This window comes from Coregonus clupeaformis, chromosome 21 (assembly GCF_020615455.1).
Source record: "Coregonus clupeaformis isolate EN_2021a chromosome 21, ASM2061545v1, whole genome shotgun sequence".
Classification (NCBI taxonomy): Eukaryota; Metazoa; Chordata; class Actinopteri; order Salmoniformes; family Salmonidae; genus Coregonus; species Coregonus clupeaformis.
Window position 1 is genome coordinate 19,236,989 of NC_059212.1, and position 14,061 is coordinate 19,251,049.

Genomic DNA, 14,061 nt, shown 5'->3' on the forward strand with positions numbered 1-14,061 from the left:
TGCAACTAGTCAGGATGCTCTCGATGTTGCAGCTGTAGAACATTTTGAGGATCTGAGGACCCATGCCAAATCTTTTCAGTCTCCTGAGGGGGAATAGGCTTTGTCGTGCCCTCTTCACGACTGTCTTGGTGTGTTTAGACCATGATAGTTTGTTGGTGATGTGGACACCAAGGAACTTGAATCTCTCAACCTGCTCCACTACAGCCCCATCAATGAGAATGAGGGCGTGCTCAGTCCTCTTCTTTTTCCTGTAGTCCACAATCATCTCCTTTGTCTTGATCACGTTGAGGGAGAGGTTGTTATCCTGGCACCACACGGTCAGGTCTCTGACCTCCTCCATATAGGCTGTCTCATCGTTGTCGGTGATCAGGCCTACCACTGTTGTGTTGTTGGCAAACTTAATGATGGTGTTGTAGTCGTTCCTGGCCATGCAGTCATGGGTGAACAGGGCGTACAGGAGGGGACTGAGCATGCACCCCTGAGGGGCCCCCATGTTGAGGATCAGCGTGGCAGATGTGTTGTTACCTACCCTTACCACCTAGGGGCAGCCAGTCAGGAAGTCCAGGATACAGTTGCAGAGGGAGGTGTTTAGTCTCAGGGTCCTTAGCTTAGTGATGAGCTTTGAGGGCACTATGGTGTTGAACGCTGAGCTGTAGTCAATGAATAGCATTCTCACGTAGGTGTTCCTTTTGTCCAGGTGGGAAAGGGCAGTGTGGAGTGCAATAGAGATTACATCATCTGTGGCTCTGTTGAGGCAGTATGCAAATTGGAGTGGGTCTAGGGTTTCTGGGATAATGGTGTTGATGTGAGCCATGACCAGCCTTTCAAAGCACTTCATGGCTACAGACGTGAGTGCTACGGGTCGGTAATCATTTAGGCAGGTTACCTTAGTGTTCTTGGGCACAGTGACTATGGTGGTCTGCTTGAAACATGTTGGTATTACAGACTCAGTCAGGGACAGGTTGAAAATGTCAGTGAAGACACTTGCCAGTTGGTCAGTGCATGCTCGGAGTACATGTCCTGGTAATCCGTCTGTGAATGTTGACCTGTTTAAAGGTCTTACTCACATCGTCTACAGAGAGCGTGATCACACAGTCGTCCGGAACAGCTGATGCTCTCATGCATGCTTTAGTGTTGCTTGCCTCAAAGCGAGCATAGAAGTAATTTAGCTCATCTGGTACGCTCGTGTCACTGGGCAACTCACGGCTGTGCTTCCCTTTGTAGTCTATAATAGTTTGCAAGCCCTGCCACATCCGACGAGCGTCGGAGCCGGTGTAGTACGATTCAATCTTAGTCCTGTATTGATGCTTAGCCTGTTTGATAGTTCATCGGAGGGCATAGCGGGATTTCTTATAAGCGTCCGGGTTAGAGTCCCGCTCCTTGAAAGCGGCAGCTCTACCCTTTAGCTCAGTGCGGATGTTGCCTGTAATCCATGGCTTCTGGTTGGGGTATGCACGTACGGTCACTGTGGGGACGACGTCATCGATGCAGTTATTGATGAAGCCAGAGACTGATGTGGTGTACTCCTCAATACCATCAGAAGAATCCCGGAAAACATATTCCAGTTTGTGCTAGCAAAACAGTCCTGTAGCTTAGCATCTGTGTCATCTGACTACTTCTTTATTGACCGAGTCACTGGTGCTTCCTGCTTTAGTTTTGCATATTTCCTCTGTAAAGCACCTTTATAGGAGGAGAGGGTGGAGTTTAAGATAGAGAAGGTTTAGCCACTAGCCAGCCAAAACAGGGAACTACTGTGCACTCTAATCTCAAACACACACTAAGCCTGGTTGTTTTACTTTGACTGGGTCAATAAGAGCATATCAATTAGGCAAAATAAATGTAGGCTACTTTGACACAAATACAAGAGCTATGTGGGGCGGCAGGTAGCTTAGTGGTTAAGAGCGTTGTGCCAGTAACCGACAGGTCGCTGGTTCTAATCATGAGGCCGACTAGGTGAAAAATCTGTCTATGTGCCTTTGAGCAAGGCACTTAACCCTAGTCGCTCTGGATAAGAGTGTCTGCTAAATGACTAAAATGTAAAAATGTAATGTTATTCCATTGGCTGTTGGTTGAAACATGGTGCTTGCTTGCATCACTGAAGTAGTGGATTAGATTCTTTCATTATCCATATACTGAAGATTTAACAGTACTTAAAAGCTGTACACGGCGTTGGGAAACGAACTAGGCAAAAAAACAAAAAATGATGTTACAAACTCCCAATCTTAACCTTACAAGAAGCCATTTACATGTAGCTGTACACAACTGCTAAACCACCTCCTACTCCCACACACGTCGCTCAACGGGGGAGGCCATTGGACCGCTGGCATTTTTGTTTTTTTAACCAACGTTTATTTTAAGACTCAACTCTCTCACCAGAGTGAGATTAGGTCCCATTCTCGTCTCCTGTGACCTCACAGAGCGAGAGGCTAAGCAGGATTTTGCTGTCCCTCCTCAGACGGTTTATCTGCTGTGTGTGTGTGTCTGTGAGAGTGGGTGTGTGTGTCTGTGAGAGTGGGTGTGTGTGTCTGTGAGAGTGGGAAGGGTTGCACAGAGAGAGTATGTGTCTGACTGACTATTGCTTTTGAGTCACCCAGACATGGTGCTGTTGTAGAGGGAGAACTGTTTTAGAAAAGGGAGAACTTTACTTATGTTATTGTGATGAGAGAAAGAACAAAGCAGAACTTCAAAACATGCATGGACGGGCTTCTGTAGCAGATGTGATGGAGACAAGGCTGATGGAAATTGATGATGTGATGGTGAGGAACTTAGATTTGTGTAGGGATAGTAAAATATGGGGATGGGCATTTGAAATGTTTTCAGTATTCGAATAATATCATATTTATTTGGATATCCGGATAGTTGAAATACATATTTTTTTACAACCAAATCTTATTTTTTAAAATGTAAATGGCATGTTATAGAAGGGTCCAGACACCTTTTTTGTGATTTCACGTTTTAGAGAAACTTACCCCAAAAGGCAAACAACTTCCTCATCCTCGTTGTGTAGTACGGGGGCCCTGAAAAAAATATGATCAAAGGCTCCAAAAACACCCTAATACATCCTTCTGGAAACGGTAAAGCACTCAGTAAAATGATGCAGGTCTTTAGATATTGTACACATGAAATTGTGTCATTCCGAACTGCAACGTTATATACCATTTTGTTGCGACTAGCTAGCTAAAGTAGCAATGCTAAAACTCCATTCATATGATTTAGCAAACTTAATTCCGTCATTTTAATTCCATTTTGCTAGTGTTGCACGGTATACCAGTACCACGGGAATATCATGGTAACAAAACGTCATGATACTTATAATACCAACATTTTAGAATACCGTAGTACCGTTTCATATGATACTACCAACTTTTTCAGCCCTACCAATCCTAAAGAACCTGCTGGCTTTTGTTATAAAATGTTTATAAAGTCAGTTTTGTTTATAGATTATGTTGAATTTAACCAACAGCCACTATTCTCTTGAATGCGCAGGTCCAATAATATCAACTTCACTTTCATGCGCATATCACTTGTGGCAGCTGTAATCAGCCAGCCGCATACCCTACCAGCCCTTACCTGCTTCTCTCCGTCCACTTTTCACGCGCGTCTATTCCTCCGTCAGTTAAAAAAATATATAATTTAGCCGTGATGGCGAACGAGGATGCAGACTCAGACCCTGAACAGTCTTCAGTAGATTTGGACATTTGTTACATTGGAGCAGTGCACAAAGCGAGCAATGTTGATACATTGTATAATTTCATCACCTGTTATAACCAAGAGCACAGACCAGTCTGAGTAGACTTTGCAAGTCCATGGTCATGCAGCCTCTCAGTGTCGGAGAGGGAAAATGGAGCACCACTTTGTGACAGGCATGCTTGCAGCTTTACAGCAAAGAATGTCTTGTCTCTAGCCTAAACGGTGAAAAAAATATGACCCATATTACCGGAGATGCCATTTTTTAAAATCGGGATTCGCGCGCATTTTATATAATTTAACAAACAAAGTCGCAGGCCGTTTTTTAAGTAATCCTGGGTCGCTAATTATTAGTTTGATAACAAACAACGTTGTTCAGTCATGTTACCTAGCTAGCTAACAACCTGGTAACTTGACAGTAGGTTTAGGCTAATTTGATTGGCACTCATGAGATGTGCTTCAAAAGGTATGATTCATATAGGCCAAAATATAAACGCAACATGTAAAATTGATTAAATTAAGTGTTTTCCTCATCAGTCTACACACAATACCCCATAATGACAAAGCGAAAACAGGTTTTATGACATCTTTGCAAATGTATTACAAATAAAAAAACAGAAATAACTTATTTACATAAGTATTCAGACCCTTTGCTATGAGACTCGAAATTGAGCTCAGGTGCATCCTGTTTCCATTGATCATCCTTGAGATGTTTCTAGAACTTGATTGGTGTCCACCTGTGGTAAATTCAATTGATTGGACATGATTTGGAAAGGCACACACCTGTCTATATAAGGTCCCACAGTTGACAGTGCATGTCAGAGCAAAAACCAAGCCATGAGGTGGAAGGAATTGTCCGTAGAGCTCCGAGACAGGATTGTGTCGAGGCACAGATCTGGGGAAGGGTACCAAAACAATTCTGCAGCATTGAAGGTCCCCAAAAACACAGTGGCCTCCATCTTCTTAAATGGAAGAAGTTTGGAACCACCAAGACTCTTCCTAGAGCTGGCTGCCCAGCCAAACTGAGCAATCGGGGGAGAGGGGCCATGGTCAGGGTGATGACCAAGAACCCGATGGTCACTCTGACAGAGCTCCAGAGTTCCTCTGTGGAGATGGGAGAACCTTCCAGAAGGACAACCATCTCTGCAGCACTCCACCAATCAGGCCTTTATGGTAGAGTGGCCAGACGGAAGCCACTCCTCAGTAAAAGGCACTTGACAGCCCGCTTGGAATTTGCCAAAAGGCACCTAAAGGACTCTGACCATGAGAAACAAGATTCTCTGGTCTGATGAAACCAAGATTGAACTCTTTGTCCTGAATGCTAAGTGTCACATATGGAGGAAACCTGGCACCATCCCTACGGTGAAGTATGGTGGTGGCAGCAGGGACTGGGAGACTAGTTAGGATCGAGGGAAAGAAGAACAGAGCAAAGTACAAAGAGATCCTTGATGAAAACCTGCTCAGGACCTCAGACTGGGGCAAAGGTTCACCTTCCAACAGGACAACGACCCTAAGCACAAAGCCAAGACAACGCAGGAGTGGCTTTGGGACTAGTCTCTGAATGTCCTTGAGTGGCCCAGCCACCGGACTTGAACCCGATCGAACATCTCTGGAGAGACCTGAAAATAACTGTGCAGCGACGCTCCCCATCAAACCTGACAGAGCTTGAGAGGATCTGCAGAGAAGAATGGGAGAAAGTCCCCAAATACAGGTGTGCCAAACTTGTAGTGTCATACCCAAGAAGACTCGAAGCTGTAATCGCTGCCAAAGGTGCTTCAACAAAGTACTGAGTAAAGAGTCTGAATACTTATGTAAATTTGATATATATATATTTTTTAAATATATATACACATTTGCACACAATTTCTAAAAACCTGTTTTTGCTTTTTCAGTATGGGGTATTTTGTGTAGATTGATGAGGAAAAAAAATGATTTAATCCATTTTAGAATAAGGCTGTAACGTAACAAAATGTGGAAAAAGTAAAGGGGTCTAAATACTTTATAAATGCACTGTAGGTTGACCTTTCTATGTAAACCCATTCAAGAAGACTCATAGAGCTCTAATACTTCCCCAGTTAAGACTGGCAGTAAAGATGCCGGTCAAGGCCTGTACTAATGCCCAATTCCAAAGCAACTCCAAGCTACTATCCCCTAGTCACTTATGTAGATCTGAAAGGATTGGATAGGTATGGGGCCAGAAGTTTTTCCACAGCCTTTAATTTGGGCTCACAATAGCCTCATTTCCATAGTTGGATCACTTGGTCAAGAAAAACTCCTGGCCAGCAATGGTGAACATTTCACCTAGCCTGTCAGAAGTCACAGAGCTATGACAATATTGCAATGTAATCATCCTATCCAGGCCTTTCATATCTCCACATGTGGTTAAGTGGCAAAAGTGGCCCATTGACCTGTGTTCCATCTTTTGGTTATTGTTAAAATAGGATAGATCCTAGCCATTGACCCAGCTGACCAAAAATAAATCTGTTTGGTGGGAGTGAGATTGCCCCTAACCACAGATCTAGTGTCACTTTACCCTACCAAAAGGCCAGGGGGGATGAAAAAATATCTGACCCTTATCAGTAGTTAGGGGCTTACAACCTAACCACTACTTCAAGATGAAGTTCAGCTTCAGGTGGTACTAACCAGAAATGTAGTCTTGATCTCTTGATCTTGAGACCAGTTGAGAGACTACATAAATGCAGTCTCAGTCCAGGGCTCCGGTCTTGACTCCATCTATGATACTATTCTCCTTCCAGAGCATCCATCCTAACCCCCCACCTCTCTTCTTCGTTGTCCCCTAGGGTGATGCCAGGGGCCAGCTGGTGTCGGAGCGGCTGGGCCTGGGCCACAATCTGGATCTGTCGGACACCATGGTGCAGCAGAAGCTGGACGAGATCAAGGAGCAGATCCGCCGCGAGATTCGCAAGGAGCTGAAAATCAAGGAGGGCGCAGAGAACCTGCGCAAGGTCACCACGGACAAGAAGAGCCTGGCCTACGTGGACAACATGCTGAAGAAGTCCAATAAGAAGGTGGAGGAGCTCCACCAGGAGCTCCAGGAGCTCAATGCCCACATCGTGGTCAAGGACCCTGATGAACTGCTAGGTATGGTTCTTGTTCACTGGGCATGGAAGGAATTAAGGTTGCAAAACCCTGGAAACTTTCCCAGGTTTTTTAGAAATCCCGGTTAGAGTATTCCTAGTTAAAGGATTTCCTCCCTGCTTATTCCCTCTGGATTCCGGGAATCCTTCAACAGAGATTTCAGAAAAACCTGGGAACTTTGGGGGATGTATGTGAAACTTGTTATTTTGATATGAGGTGTATGCACTGAACTCAATGCCCCCCTCTTATCTCCTCATTCCAATTTCAGTTCACATTGTGGTTAATGACCCTAACAAACTGCTAAGGACTGTATGGTGAAATTGAGTGGAAAACAGTACCAAATTCACTTCAACTCAGGGTATTTTGCTACAGTATATACCAGCATTGAGGTATTTCAGTGTTTGGTTTGTTAAATGTGATCCGCTACTCCACCGTGTGTAGCGTCCATTTTTATAGTTTACTCCGCTACTTGAGTCGTTTATATCCTCTCGCTCTCTCTCCGTGAGGCTTTCCACACAGACCAAGCCCCGCCCCCATCAATCAAGGAGCTCAGTTATTGTTGCTCGACCAGGAGACCACTTGTTCAGTCTAGTCTGCATGGTCAATGCAGCACATGCAACAATATGGAAATGATGCAGACAGTTACATTGAGGGAAACTACAATCTATGCAATATTAAAGCTGATCTACCCCCTATAAAAAAAAAGTTAAATAAATCATTTTAGCCGCTAATGCTAATCTCTTGTTAGTGGGCTAGCTAGCTAGCTAATACATTTACTGAGTCAGAGAAACACTGCTAGTTAATACAGCCTGATACCAGTGATGGTGTAGGCCTAGATCAGCATGCTGTTTGTGTGACAGTATATTGTAAATCAAAGAAGAATAGGTGAAGCATGAATATGTTAGCTACATGAAGTAGCTAAGAGAACATTGCATGTAGCCAAAGATTATAGGGTCCCTAGGAAACGCTGACCAACACTGGTTCTTACAAGGTCAAAATAACTCCTCCCTGGTTTTTTCATTTGTTGTCATGTCAAACAACACTGTATTCAAAGTGGCCACTACTATATTCTAACTATAGAATTATAATATTTCTATTTCCATGATTCCAACAGTTCACCCAAGTGTTTTGATTTAAATCGCAAGTCAAATTGCAATTGCAATATTTGGTTAAAAATAAGGCCTTAATTTTTTTGCCCGTATCGTGCAGCCCTACCTGGCAGTGTGGAAATTATCTCAAATGAGTGCAGGAAATGCAGAAATTGGAAACAATCCGAATGGAGAAAGCCCCGTTTGAAAACACTTAGAATGTACTACAGTGGGGAAAAAAAGTATTTAGTCAGCCACCAATTGTGCAAGTTCTCCCACTTAAAAAGATGAGAGAGGCCTGTAATTTTCATCATAGGTACACGTCAACTATGACAGACAAAATGAGAAAAGAAATTCCAGAAAATCACATTGTAGGATTTTTTATGAATTTATTTGCAAATTATGGTGGAAAATAAGTATTTGGTCACCTACAAACAAGCAAGATTTCTGGCTCTCACAGACCTGTAACTTTTTCTTTAAGAGGCTCCTCTGTTCTCCACTCGTTACCTGTATTAATGGCACCTGTTTGAACTTGTTATCAGTATAAAAGACACCTGTCCACAACCTCAAACAGTCACACTCCAAACTCCACTATGGCCAAGACCAAAGAGCTGTCAAAGGACACCAGAAACAAAATTGTAGACCTGCACCAGGTTGGGAAGACTGAATCTGCAATAGGTAAGCAGCTTGGTTTGAAGAAATCAACTGTGGGAGCAATTATTAGGAAATGGAAGACATACAAGACCACTGATAATCTCCCTCGATCTGGGGCTCCACGCAAGATCTCACCCCGTGGGGTCAAAATGATCACAAGAACGGTGAGCAAAAATCCCAGAACCACACGGGGGGACCTAGTGAATGACCTGCAGAAAGCTGGGACCAAAGTAACAAAGCCTACCATCAGTAACACACTACGCCGCCAGGGACTCAAATCCTGCAGTGCGAGACGTGTCCCCCTGCTTAAGTCAGTACATGTCCAGGCCCGTCTGAAGTGCATTTGGATGATCCAGAAGAGGATTGGGAGAATGTCATATGGTCAGATGAAACCAAAATATAACTTTTTGGTAAAAACTCAACTCGTCGTGTTTGGAGGACAAAGAATGCTGAGTTGCATGCAAAGAGCACCATACCTACTGTGAAACATGGGGGTGGAAACATCATGCTTTGGGGCTGTTTTTCTGCAAAGGGACCAGGACGACTGATCCGTGTACAGGAAAGAATGAATGGGGCCATGTATCGTGAGATTTTGAGTGAAAACCTCCTTCCATCAGCAAGGGCATTGAAGATGAAACGTGGCTGGGTCTTTCAGCATGACAATGATCCCAAACACACCGCCCGGGCAACGAAGGAGTGGCTTCGTAAGAAGCATTTCAAGGTCCTGGATAGGCCTAGCCAGTCTCCAGATCTCAACCCCATAGAAAATCTTTGGAGGGAGTTGAAAGTCCGTGTTGCCCAGCGACAGCCCCAAAACATCACTGCTCTAGAGTAGATCTGCATGGAGGAATGGGCCAAAATACCAGCAACAGTGTGTGAAAACCTTGTGAAGACTTACAGAAAACGTTTGACCTGTGTCATTGCCAACAAAGGGTATATAACAAAGTATTGAGAAACTTTTGTTATTGACCAAATACTTATTTTCCACCATAATTTGCAAATAAATTCATTAAAAATCCTACAATGTGATTTTCTGGAATTTCTTTTCTCATTTTGTCTGTCATAGTTGACGTGTACCTATGATGAAAATTACAGGCCTCTCTCATCTTTTTAAGTGGGAGAACTTGCACAATTGGTGGCTGACTAAATACTTTTTTTCCCCACTGTATATGTGTTGCCACCCTAGGGCCATGCACTACTTATAAAGCAAATTTAGCAATACATAAAATACAGGCATACCGTCAAATAAAAAAATAGTGATATGATATTTTGTCAAATCGCCCAGCCCTACTTCAGCTGTGTTATTTCTTGGTACAAGCACACACAATATATGATACAGCACATAATTACTCATTTGACAGCAGCAACACAAGTCCACACAATGCTTGACAAATGCACAGAATACACAAATAGGACCTACACACAATGAATGCACTCTATTTTGGTGACTCATCTTCTAGGAGCTGACACTGATACATTCCACATTCCTTATTGTGTTACAATAGCCTCCATTAGTTATTTTCGAGGCTGTTGGAACCTGCTGCCGTGAATTTGTGCGCGACAATGGGTTTTTTACCGTGTTACTGGAACTGGGGAAATTCAATATTGCGTTGCTACAGTGCATGGGCAGGAAATAGTTTATCAAATTGATAATGGGTAAGAAGGAGAGAAGGAATGGGTTTGTCTGCTGCTATTGCATATTCTACTAGACATTGGAAATGGTGGGGGACCTTTCTCTATGTAATATTAGTCTTAAGTGGGAACAAATTTTGCCTGACTCATTGAACCCTTATCTGATGAGAAAGGGCTTTTGTTAACTGACTCATGGCCAGTGGAATGTCACAGGGCGTCTTGGAACTGGGAACTGACCTCAGGTCATCTCCTCAGCAGCCAAGTTCTAGAGCAACGGGGGGTTCTGGTTAACCTCTGCCCTTGAGAACTGATGTCAGATCAACTCCCCCTTTCTTCACTCCCAACATCACCAGCAGAATGACTAAACAGGTCTTGGGTCAGTTGTTAAATGGTAAGATGTCACTGTATACACTACATTACCAAAAGTATGTGGACACCTGCTCGTCGAACATCTCATTCCAAAATCATGGGCATTAATATGGAGTTGGTCCCCCCCTTTGCTTCTATAACAGCCTCCACTCTTCTGGGAAGGCTTTCCACTAGATGTTGGAACATTGCTGCGGGGACTTGCTTCCATTCAGCCACAAGAGCATTAGTGAGGTCAGGCACTGATGTTGGGTGATTAGGCCTGGCTCGCAGTCAGCGTTCCAATTCATCCCAAAGGTGTTCGATCAGGTTGAGGTCAGGGCTCTGTGCAGGTCAGTCAAGTTCTTCCACACCAATCTCGACAAACCATTTCTGTATGGACCTCGCTTTGTGCACGGGGGCATTGTCATGCTGAAACAGGAAAGGGCCTTCCCAAAGCTGTTGCCACAAAGTTGGAAGCACAGAATCATCTAGAATGAACTAAGGGGCCTAGCCCGAACCAAGAAAAACAGCCCCAGACCATTATTCCTCGTCCACCAAACTTTACAGTTGGCACTATGCATTGGGGCAGGTAGCGTTCTCCTGGAATCCGCCAAACCCAGATTTGTCCGTCTGACTGCCAGATGGTGAAGCGTGATTCATTACTCCAGAGAACGCGTTTCCACTGCTCCAGAGTCCAATGGAGGCGAGCTTTACACCACTCCAGCCGACGCTTGGCATTGCGCATGGTGATCTTAGGCTTGCTATGCTCTGCCATGGAAACCCATTTCATGAAGCTCCCGACTAACAGTTCTTGTGCTGACGTTGCTTCCGGAGGGTGTTTGGAACTTGGTAGTGAGTGTTGTAACCGAGGACAGACAATTTTTACACACCTGTCAGCAACCGGTGTGGCTGAACCGGTGTGGCTGAAATGGCCGAATCCACTAATCTGAAGGGGTGTCCACATACTTTTGTATATATAGTGTATGTCGAGGGCTCCCCTATGTGCGGCTGACCTGGGATCAGGCGTTCGGCTTGGGGAGTGTTCCCTAGTCAGCGCTCCAGGAGTGACATCACCCTGCTTGCTATTCCGTGGCTCAGCACTTTTCGGCTGGCCCAGCGTGGGCAGTGGAGAGGAGGAGGCGGTTGACTGGTCCTGACCCTCGACCAAACCCCTCTCCTCAAACAGATGATCAAATGTCAGTTGGGACTGCTTTAGTGTCTGCAATACACACACAGATGATCAAATGTCAGTTAGGACTGCTTTAGTGTCTGCAATACACACACAGATGATCAAATGTCAGTTGGGACTGCTTTAGTGTCTGCAATACACACACAGATGATCAAATGTCAGTTAGGACTGCTTTAGTGTCTGCAATACACACACAGATGATCAAATGTCAGTTGGGACTGCTTTAGTGTCTGCAATACACACACAGATGATCAAATGTCAGTTGGGACTGCTTTAGTGTCTGCAATACACACACAGATGATCAAATGTCAGTTAGGACTGCTTTAGTGTCTGCAATACACACACAGATGATCAAATGTCAGTTGGGACTGCTTTAGTGTCTGCAATACACACACAGATGATCAAATGTCAGTTAGGACTGCTTTAGTGTCTGCAATACACACACAGATGATCAAATGTCAGTTAGGACTGCTTTAGTGTCTGCAATACACACACAGATGATCAAATGTCAGTTGGGACTGCTTTAGTGTCTGCAATACACACACAGATGATCAAATGTCAGTTGGGACTGCTTTAGTGTCTGCAATACACACACAGATGATCAAATGTCAGTTGGGACTGCTTTAGTGTCTGCAATACACACACAGATGATCAAATGTCAGTTAGGACTGCTTTAGTGTCTGCAATACACACACAGATGATCAAATGTCAGTTGGGACTGCTTTAGTGTCTGCAATACACACACAGATGATCAAATGTCAGTTAGGACTGCTTTAGTGTCTGCAATACACACACAGATGATCAAATGTCAGTTAGGACTGCTTTAGTGTCTGCAATACACACACAGATGATCAAATGTCAGTTGGGACTGCAATGGTGACTGCAATACATTATACACACACACACAGAACATGGCTGAGTATCCACCATCTATATTTGCATCTGCTGACATTCTGTCTATCTGATCTTGAACACAGTTCAGTCATATTGTATGAGGAACCTTGCGGACCCGTAATCATTCTCATTAGCGGCAGACTTTATGACTGGTGTTGCCTAGAGCAACCTGACGTACTCTCTTTCATCTCCCCTATTTAGAGCAACCACAGAGATTCTCTGCCAGGTTAATGGATGATTAAATGAATCATTAGACTTTGTTTGAATGAATCTGCGACCCCCGAGGCATTTTAAAGAGTCTCCAGAGACCCATTTTTACATTTTAGTCATTTTAGAAGATGCTCTTATCCAGAGCGACTTACAGTTAGTGAGTGCATACATTTTTCATACTGGCCCCCCGTGGGAAACAAACCCACAACCCTGGCGTTGCAAGCGCCATGCTCTACCAACTGAGCTACAGGGGACTAAAGACCCCTATGTTTAACAGGATACGCTTCTCATTTAGGTGGTGTGTGGAGAAGATAATTGAATGCTAACTGGTTAGCGCTGTTGACTGGGTATAGGCCTAGAGCTTGTTAGCAGCAGACTATGTTGGTTAGCTGTGGTGCCATTTCAATGTAGCGTTGCAGTGGGTATGTGATGCTGTGGAGTCAATTCAATTCCACTTTCTAAGCTTTTGATTTGATCTAATTTAACAGGAAAATGAAATTTTGCCCTCAAACTGTCACCGAGCAAACAGTAAGAGCCAGGAAAAGCCAGTCAGGCAGGTTTTGGTCCCACTTGTGTGTGATGAAGCGAGCGTTCACTCGGCACTCTTCTCGGGGTGTAATGGGGAGGAGGGGTTCAGCTCAGCAGCCATTCGAGCCCAGGCACGAAAAGTAGTGAGCTCATCCCTCAGCACCGCAGCTTGACTGAAATGATACACTTTTGTTTTTGAGTGAGTTGGGTGCACACACAGCAGGAGACCCAACAGCCCCTTGGGCAGGAGGAGAGCATGGAGCTCCTGGGTGGTGTTCATTTGGGTTCACCGTAGCAAAACACTTTGACAAAAACACGGAGGGACTACCTGAAGTTTAAATGCTTCATTTTCCGTAGCAATTTTCTTCTGTTTTGTGCCTAATGAACAAGACCCCGACTTTAACTGCTCTCACAACTGTTGCGAAACACCCTGAGAGACATGGTAATATCGGGGGCATTGAGCAACAAGGGCTGTCAGTCATACCATAAACACGCATGTCGTATTTGCATGTAGAGTACCGTCACATGTCGTTTTTAGCAAGTTCACGCTTGTTTTACTCCGGAGACTGCCACGGCGGGTTCCCCTAACTTCTGTACAGTTTGAAACAAATCCTAATGCTTTAGGGCATTTTGTCGCGTCCTCATATTAGGGATGGGCAACTCCGGTCCTTGGGGGCCGGAGTGGTGTCACACTTTTCCCCCATCCTTAGCAAACGCAGCTGATTAAACAAA

At 44.3% G+C, this 14,061-nt stretch overlaps 1 protein-coding gene across 1 annotated transcript in view; it reads left to right on the forward strand.

Annotated features, from left to right (window-relative positions):
- Positions 1-14,061, forward strand: part of LOC121535019 (serine/threonine-protein kinase N2-like) — a 57,004-nt gene that overhangs the window by 5,711 nt on the left and 37,232 nt on the right. The window contains exon 2 of the mRNA XM_041841681.2: positions 6,489-6,789. Coding sequence (XP_041697615.2) covers positions 6,489-6,789 — 301 coding nt within the window. The remainder of the gene's footprint in view (positions 1-6,488; positions 6,790-14,061) is intronic.